Source organism: Oryzias melastigma, linkage group LG24, assembly GCF_002922805.2.
Source record: "Oryzias melastigma strain HK-1 linkage group LG24, ASM292280v2, whole genome shotgun sequence".
Classification (NCBI taxonomy): Eukaryota; Metazoa; Chordata; class Actinopteri; order Beloniformes; family Adrianichthyidae; genus Oryzias; species Oryzias melastigma.
This window is the reverse complement of record NC_050535.1, coordinates 9,823,573-9,832,489: the sequence shown is the minus strand read 5'-3', so window position 1 is coordinate 9,832,489 and position 8,917 is coordinate 9,823,573. Positions and strand designations below refer to the sequence as shown.

Below are 8,917 nucleotides of genomic sequence, written 5' to 3'. Positions count from 1 at the left end.
GTCATGAGGCAGCTCGCGCACATACACATCCCGCTTGTAGTGGCAAAACAAAGGCTTGTGGGACAGGAATAACTCACTCTGTTCTGTTGTTCCACACTCTCCTTAGACTCTTCTCAGCCCCTCCTTCTCTCACCATCTCTCTCTCCCTCCTTTCCTCTCCCCCCCTTGCAGTCAAGAGGATCTGAAATACCAATACCCTTTTCTCCTTGACAGTGCTTTCTCCTTGCAGTCAGCGTTTTGCTGTCCTTTTATAGTCAAAACGTCAGGAGAAATTCCACGCAGGAATATTCTTAGTAATGCAGCAGTCCCTGCATCAAGCGGCTAGGGCGCTGCGCCCCTCCGGCCTGCCGGCAGAGTCTTCAGGGACGAGCGTGCCCATGCACTCAGTCACTCTGCAGCAGATGCATGAAGCTGCCAGGGTTACTGTGCCAGTTCTCCAGGAGCAAAACGCCGCCCAAACAATGAAATAAATCTGCTTCTGATGCACCAGACTGGGGTCCAGTATTTAGAGGCAGTGTGCCCACACCTCACCTTCCTTTACTCTTGCATGTGTGCGCCTGTTTGTGTTCATGGTTTTTGTGGCCGCTAACCTTGCTGTGTCCTAACACTCCTGATGAGTACCTGAAGGACGCTGGAGGATAGGAGTGGAGCGGAGCTCGCACCGTCAGGGGCTCGGGCCAGCTCCTGCATGTACGTGTGTTTTGTGTGAGCATCCAGGGAGACCGTCAGCATTATCCAAGCAGGTGACCCCTGAAGGCTGCAGCGGCTCGGAGCTCTGACTCGAGGAAAGACACTCAGCCAAATGCAGCAGGGTGGCTACTGTGTGAGCTTGTGTGTGTGCAGGGAGCAATATGTAGAGCTCTGTCACCGTGCAGGATGTGTCATCTCCTTGGCACAAGGATGTGTGTGTTCCGGTGTGTGTGCTCGCGCCTGCAGAAGCGTGTGTGTGACAGAGTGTTGGCTTCAGGGTAGGTGTCACAGATCTTTGCCAGACTAATCATCTCCATGGTGTCGGTGAGCGCTGCTGTCAGGGACACTAAAGAGGCGGCGTGTCTCCCTGTTCCCAAAGCATTTAGTACTTCCTCTTTAGCCAGCACCTCTCTGTCGCTCTTCAGTCAGTCCCGCTCTCTGGTTTGGTCATAGATTTGCAGCGGGACTCATAAACATGTCACAAGCGCCATGCAGCTGGGAGGGAAGTGGGAGGTGTGAGAAACCGGATAATTCACAAGAAGTGTCTTTTCTCAGGCTGACACCTCTGCTGGCTTTTTGGAAGTAAACGTTCAACGATACCAGAGATTTATGGTTTTACATCCACTATGAAAACACAGTCCCACCTGAGGAGTGCAACTCAGCTGTGATTTAGAGAGTCTTTGCACTTTTCAGAAATGAGAAAATGGAAGAAAATGACCATTAGGTTGCTCCTTGACTCATGTGCCACTCTTCTCTCTGTGCCCACGAAGGTTCCAGATCGCTTCCTGGAGGTGGCGGAGATCACCCTGAGAGAATTCTTCAACGCCATTGTGGCCGGCAAAGACGTGGACCCATCTTGGAAGAAGGCCATCTATAAGGTCATCTGCAAACTGGACAGCGAAGTTCCTGAGATCTTCAAGTCCCCCAACTGTCTCCAAGAGCTTCTACATGAGTAACTTGCTCCTCCTTCTCCTCCCCGCTCACCCACCTGCGCTTTCATTTGTTTTCTCCATTTTCATAGAATAACTTAACTTTTAATTTTTTTTTAATGTATGGAAGTTTTGGAGTAGCATTCCCAATCTGAAGCCTCTTTGGCAGTTCCTAGTTATTGTGTTGTTATTCTATTATTATAACAGTATGTTTTTGTTTTTCTGTGATTCTGAATTGAAGTGACTCAGATTTTTGAAATTCTTTGGAGCAAGTAAACTCAGTTGTTTCCTGATCAACATTACCTGAATGAGCGGAGGGGAAACCCCAGACGGGGATCCCTGAAAAACTGTAGATGTGGGACCGTACCCCAGTTCTGAGAGGGTGCCTGACAGACTGTGCAACAAAACTAGTCCCTGACAGGACCGACACACAAAAAGCACACAGAAGCAAAAAATCTAGTGAGGTTAAAACTGGATTTGTGGTACTGGTCTGCTCTGGTCTTTGGGACTTGGACCAGTTTGAAATGATTTTTTTTTTTTTTTGAAGTGTGTTTTACCTGCGAGAAGGACATTGTGTTTATGGGTTGTACACTATTATTTTGATCCTTATTCTTGTTGTTTATGATTATTATTTGTTATTACTGCTTTTGCTGAAGATTGGCACTTCAAGATTTGTTTGTCCTCTGATGCCATCGCAGAAAAAAATAAATTATTGCTATTGATATTATTCCAAAGGGTTTCGGGTTCTGAAACTTTTCCTCTTCATTCCCCTTCATTATCCTTACACTTGAAATAGTTTGTCTGTTGAGGACAAAGTATTTTTTTTTCTTTTTTTGGCTTTCTGAATTGATATTTTGGTCAAATACTATCAGAGTTAGCTTCTTTATCCCCCTGCAGTGGGAAACTTTGAGAGAAGAACATTTCTGAAGGGGCTCCACTTCCACTATTCTGTCTGCTGAGCTGGGCTTTTATTGTGAAAAACCTGATTTTACAAAGTTTAATCCATACTTGAATATGTCCGGTCCAATTCGAAGGAGAAAAATTGAATCAGCAATAGATATTTGACAGAAAAAGTCACTGCTTTCCATATGAAAACCACTTTGCTCATCCTCATGTTCCCCTCAAGGACCTGGCCTCTCAAAGTGGCACCTGAAGGTCAGAGGTGAGTTCCTCCCCCCAAAGAAGCTCTTAGAGTTACAAAGAGCACACCTGAAGGCTTCTTCTCTATCTCTTGTCTCACCCCAGCGGCTATTCACACCCAAAGTGGGGAGATTTTAAAGCTGCACACATTTTCATCCAGCCTTAAAAGCTCCTAAGATTCAAAAGAATTACTTTGTAATACAATTTCTTCGTGAATTTGTTCTTTTTTTTTTAAGCTCCAATGTCTCACCTTGGCAACTTCAGTTCACATTGTCTGCTCGTGTCACAAAAGATCAAAGGAGCCAGGTAGCTTCACCTGCTGACTCGTCTAAGCGACACAAAGCACCCGACAAAAGAAGGCAGAGAAAGACAGAGAGCTACTCCCTTTATTATGTCCCCCTCCTTCACTTCCCCGGATGGCGCTCTTCTTAAAGTCAGGAGCCCTGAGAGAACGACCCGGACACGTTTCTCACTGAAGGATGGGCTAGGCCCGAAACGTCTCAAAGCTCCAGCCGTGGGGCTCTAAGGCGCGGCAGACAAAAGGAGAAAGGACACTTTGATCTGATGTTCAGATTTTTATCATTCCCACTGCCACCCTCAGTGTCCTCCTGCAGCTCCACCCTGAAGGAAAAGAGCTTCTGCGTGCTAAAAGATCCATTCAAAGGAAACGGATGCGCAAATTTAAAAGCAGTTTGATATTTAGGTGACGAAAAAACACACAGCTTTTTGTATAACTGTACAATATAAAAAATCTATTTAAAAAAAACTAAATATAAATATATATATATAAAATGAAGTTGGGAAAAGCACTGTTAGATACAGTTTCATAAAACAAATCCAGAGGGTATTTTTAGTGTTTTTTTCTTCCAAAACCTACCCTGAAAGAGTAAAAGAAAAATGGTTTTGCAGGTTTTATGACCACTTTTCTTACTTTTTTCTTCCTTTTTTGTGTGTGTGTCTTGTATTGTGTGAAACAAGTGAAAATAAATGAAACTTGGAATACATTTTTAAAGTTTGAAGAACTGACGTGGAAACTGTACATAAGTCCGAATGAAACGGAGCATGGCTGTGCTGTTTTTTAAAAAACAAAAATGAAAAATCAGTCTGTGTGTGCGAGGGGGTGAAGAGGAAGGGTTTGTAAAGGAAAAAGACAGACTAAACCACTCTGCAAGTGGACTTGAAGTGTGGACTCTTCCGAAGCGCACAGTGAAGAGGCTTTTTTCCTCCCTCGCCATGCTTTTAACGGGAGCGCGTCTCCCCGCGAGTCGGCAGTGCCCTTGAAGTTGCACCAGCATCCTTTCCTTTAGCTTTTCTGACTGAGCGACGACCTGCCGGCACCATGGGGGTCTCCATTTCTGTTTGAAAAAAAAATCCAATAAAATCTAGGGGATTTCTGTGCCATGGAAAGATGTAAAAGTTATGATTTTTTTTCCAGAAAGTGTTTTTGTGAGCTTTGCATCGTTTGTGCTTGTGTGAGCGTCTGTGTGAGAGAAAAGACCGATTATGAGAACCTGTGAACCAGAGTGTGACACAATTCTCAACACTGTGGCTCCTCCCCCACCCCTGGGAGAACCATCCTGACATGTAAATGATTCTCATTAAGCGTTGGCAACATGTGTTTGGTGTGTGCGTTGTGATCATTTCCTCTGATCTGTTTTTTGACCTGTTTGGAAGAGGGTTTTGTTTCTCCGTGCTTATAGTTTTAATTCCTTTTTCTAACTATTATTGTCACGGCACTGCTCCTCTGTCATTGTAAATAGCGACGATGAGGTGATACATACTGCCTTTGTATAACTTAGCAATATGTTCTGTAAATAGTGTTTGTTGATGCTTTTCGTATTCAATTCTAGTGCAGTAATTCCAACTGGAACAGCCATGATTGAGTCTGAATTGTTTCAAATTGTAAAATAAAACTGGCTGTTTTTTTTTCTTTCTTTTTGTTACTGATGTCTATTTGTCTTGCAGATTTTGTGTAATTTATTGGTTTAATTTATCCTAATTTATTTAATGTTTTTTTCTTTTCTTACAAACAAGGAAGGCTGTTATGGATTTAAAACTTTTTCATTCTAATCTAATATGAATCTGAATTGGGAATCTCCTGTTTGATTGACAGAAATGGGGATCTTGGCAGCTAAGTGGACCTGGACAGTTGCAGAAAAGGGCGGAGGGCGAATTGGAGCTAGTTGGGGAAAAAAAAAATCTGTATTTTTTTTCTTTTTTAAAAAAATTTCTTTTCTTTTTTTTTGTTTTTCCACTGTATCGCTTTGGCCCAGCCCACAAACAACCAGTAGTCAAACTGCCTTTCGTGCCTTTACCCTCTATGAACTGAATGTATGTGCGGTATATATGCAAGCTTCTGCAAAACGAATAAAAAAGGAAATAAAAATGAGAAAAGAGAGTGGAAAATTTGTTTGTGATTCATTTATTTGTAAGGAATTAAAGTTATCACCCAAAAAAATATAATTGAATTTATTCTGATATCCTTTAAATGTTTTCTTCTTTTGATTATAACACATGAATAACTTCATTTGTAGTATTTATGTTTTTTTCCTCAATATTTTTACTTAAAGTGTGTGAAAGTTCATAGGTTTGTTGGAATCAAGAAAATTGTAAATAATTTACTAAGTAAAATTGTGAGTCAATGAGTTCATCGGCTTATATGGGCGTTTATGCTAAAGATTGTTCTGTAAATGGATAAAATGATCATTTATGGGGAAAAAAATTGTAGAAAAAAAAGTGTTTTGATGTAGTTTTTGTTTCTCATTATGACCTCTGCTGTACTTTCCAGCACACCGGCCCATTCTTCTTTGTTCCCGCCTCGCCGCGTTTCACTCTTTTCTGCTTTGATGTTCATTTTCGGAGTTGGTTCTTTTGTGTCTTTCTTGCTCGCTTTTATTCTTTTTTTTTTTCCTTCCCTCTCCTGTGTGTCTTTTTTCCCCTCCCGTCCTCCGCCCGCCTCCCTTCGCTCGCCTTCACCGGAGGCTACAGCTCCTTAGGTTGGGCTGAGGCAGCATCTTTGAACAACACCGACCGTCTGCTCGGTAATCAAATACCATCTGTCGCTACATCTGAAGACTCACTCTCCCGCTTCCTCCGTCGGACACAAACACACATGCAGGCACACAACCACATCTGTGCTTCCTACAAGATGTGTGTGTTTTATGTACAATGACCCGTGTGCTTACAATCATTCCACCTGATTCATTCTTGGCCTGCAGGGAGGAAGTCGCCGGAGTCACTTTCACCACTTACTGTTTTTCCATCCCTCCCACTGCGAGTTCAAAGGTCATTGTCTTCAGGTATCCATGTTTGTTCTGCGTGTCAGCGGGACCTTGGCTGCTGTATCACACAGGAGATAGTGGACTTTAGCTCCTCAGTCTTAGATCAACGGCCCACTATCTCAAAGGCTGCCAGCCTTTCCCAATGTTTGCCCAATGCTTGTCCTCGCTCCGGCACACAAAACGTTGACACGGTCCCCAAGGTCCCTCTCCAAGTCCCTCCTCCCTCCGTTATCGCACGGTCAGGTTCAAGAACATTTTCGATTTAAGATCACTTTGTTATTTTCCATTCGGTTTTTCTTCTTCAACCTGCCTAAATCAGAGGGGTAAATATCAGCACTCACAAAAATCAATGAGGATATTTGATGAATCAGAAAACAACATGAAATATTGTTTTTTCCTCACATTTTGACTAGTGAAAACTTTTAATGAGCTTTTTTTAAGCTGAAAATACTATTATTTTGCAGCTTAAAGATCCACTCTAATGAAAAATTTAGTTTTTAACATGTTTTTGAGGCATTTTTGGACACATATTAAGCTTAACAGTGGATGGACCATTAAAATCAAACTTAAAAGTGAAATTCTGAGTATTTTTATCACTAAAATCACTATGAATTGGGATCAGATGAGAAAATACAGTTGGAAAAAGCTTTTACTACAGCTGGCGGGCCACAAGCTCCATGCTCTGCTTCATTCTGATGCACCCACTTGCAAACAAATAGTACAACTTTGTTTTTGTCACACAACCCGGCTTTACAACTAGTTAACTCCGATACTGCTCCCCACTTTTTTTTTACACCACAAATGTTAGGTTGTAAGGAACTGTAAGCTAGCAGAAGAGATTACAAAAAAAGAGATGATGGGAAATGAGGGCAGGCTTACTCCACACCAGCTGTCCCACCGACAACTCAGATACAAATTATGCTCCTCTGCAGAAACTATGTCCTTATTTTTGGCTTTTTCAATCACAATTAAAAGACCAAGAGATGATTATATTGGGTCTTTAAATGAGAGAGTCATTTTTCCTAATGGGACACCTAGTGGTCAGACTGGGTCACAGCTGCTGTGTTCATTGTTGACCTTCTTCACATTCTTCCCTTGTTTTTCTCATTTCTTTTCTGCTCCGTTTCCCTCGCTTCCCCAACGTTTGTTCTGCGGAAGACTCCAGTTGGAGGGATAGTTTGCCCTTCTTTCTCCTCTCTTTCTCTCCACCACTCCTGCTAGAAGGCTCCAGCACAATTGGAACCTCGGAGGCTCAAGAGAGGAGCCTGGGAAAGAAGCAACAAAGGGCCATCCGTCTGCAGCAATCACCGCTCCTCTGTCCCCCCGTTCTTCCCTCCTTTGGTCCTACTCTCCCCTCTGGCCGGCGCTCCAAATTAAGACTTCAGACAAGAAAATGGGCTCACTAAAAAAGGGAGAGAAAGCGAGCGACAGAGAGGAAGAAAGAAGTCCGTAACAAGCCAAGAGGAGCAGAGCAACAAAGCCTCTGTTGTTGGATGGCGAGGCCCCTCTGTCGTTCTGCGAGGAACTGTCACTGTGTCAACTTGGACCCCTTGTTGTGGGGAACACAAACCATAAAGGACACACGCACACAAAACCTACACCCCTAAAACAAGCTGAAAGGCACAGGAGCTGTAAAAGCTGCATGAAGACACATTTCAGAGTTACATCCTCATCTTTTAACTCTTAAATTGAAAGATGTAAATGGTATTAAGACTATAATTATTCTCACAAACTTAAACCACTATTCAGAAGTGGGAGCTCTGCTTATAAAACTTAATTTTTATTGGAGAAAATTAATTGTGGTTGTGGCCAAATTGTTTCACTACTCAGTACTTAGCACACTATGAAGAGTATTTAACATTTTGTACAAAATCCAGAAATTTCACAAAAGTCTGTGCATCCATGTTCACTAAATAGACCACAATGCATTGCGTTCGAAGGATTTTTCATATGGAAAAAAGTATTTTTAGTTTATTTTTTATAAACCATCCAAGATTTTTTTATCTTTAGTGGATTCACAATTTGTAAAATGCTCACATTTATTTACTTATTTATTTTCAGGAAATCTGTGATTTACATTTGCCATTAAAAAAACAAAAAAGTAGTAAGGATGGTGCTTTTAAAATCCAGGGCACTAGATAGTCTTTTAGAGTAGGAAGAGAATCTGGATATAGCCTTTGACTTTTTTTTTTAATTTAAAAACACTTAAACTCACAAAACTAAAGACATTTTAAAATCGGAAGCAGATAAGATGGGATCTAACTAGAAACGAGAAGCAGGTGTAGCAATTACCGACTCAACTAGGTGTGAAGAAAACAAGCGTCAGCAGCAGGAAACTAAATGTCTTCAAAAATAAAAGACAAAGAAAGAGAAACACAACACAATTAACCAAAAATGGATCCTCACTCCTGCAGCTTTTTTATTCCAATAATTTAATTTAAAACAAAATATATTAATTTTCACTGAGGTTTAATGTCTCCGTTAAAACAAAGGACTCTTTTTTTTAAATGAACTTGAACCACATTATATTAAAAACAAAAAGGATTTATCAAACATCTTATAATAAATAGTATTGCAAAGTTTAACTTTTAACTTGCAAAAAACACAACTTCAGCCAATAAAAAGTTCAAAGATTCGTCATTTTTGATCTGCTCTTTGTCTCTTTATAAAGTCCAAGAAGTTAATAGAAGGGAAAATAAGTTTTAAATGATTTTTTTCCTACAAATCTACAAATTTCATAACAAAATAGTAACAAATTATAAGACTTTTTTTTTAGAAAGATGTTCTAATTATGTATGAAGTGACTCAGAGCTGCCAATTTGATCATATATTGATAAAGTGGTCCAGTAATTTGTTTTAAAAGTCCCTTTTGGGAAA

At 41.0% G+C, this 8,917-nt stretch overlaps 1 protein-coding gene across 2 annotated transcripts in view; it reads left to right on the top strand.

Moving 5' to 3' along the window:
• Nucleotides 1-5,165, top strand: part of LOC112158253 (prospero homeobox protein 1) — a 28,863-nt gene extending 23,698 nt beyond the window's left edge. For both annotated transcript variants that reach the window (XM_036210517.1, XM_024291506.2), the window contains exon 5: nt 1,461-5,165. In XM_036210517.1, coding sequence (XP_036066410.1) covers nt 1,461-1,646 — 186 coding nt within the window. In that variant the 3' untranslated portion in view covers nt 1,647-5,165. The remainder of the gene's footprint in view (nt 1-1,460) is intronic.
• The last annotated feature ends 3,752 nt before the right edge of the window (nt 5,166-8,917 follow it).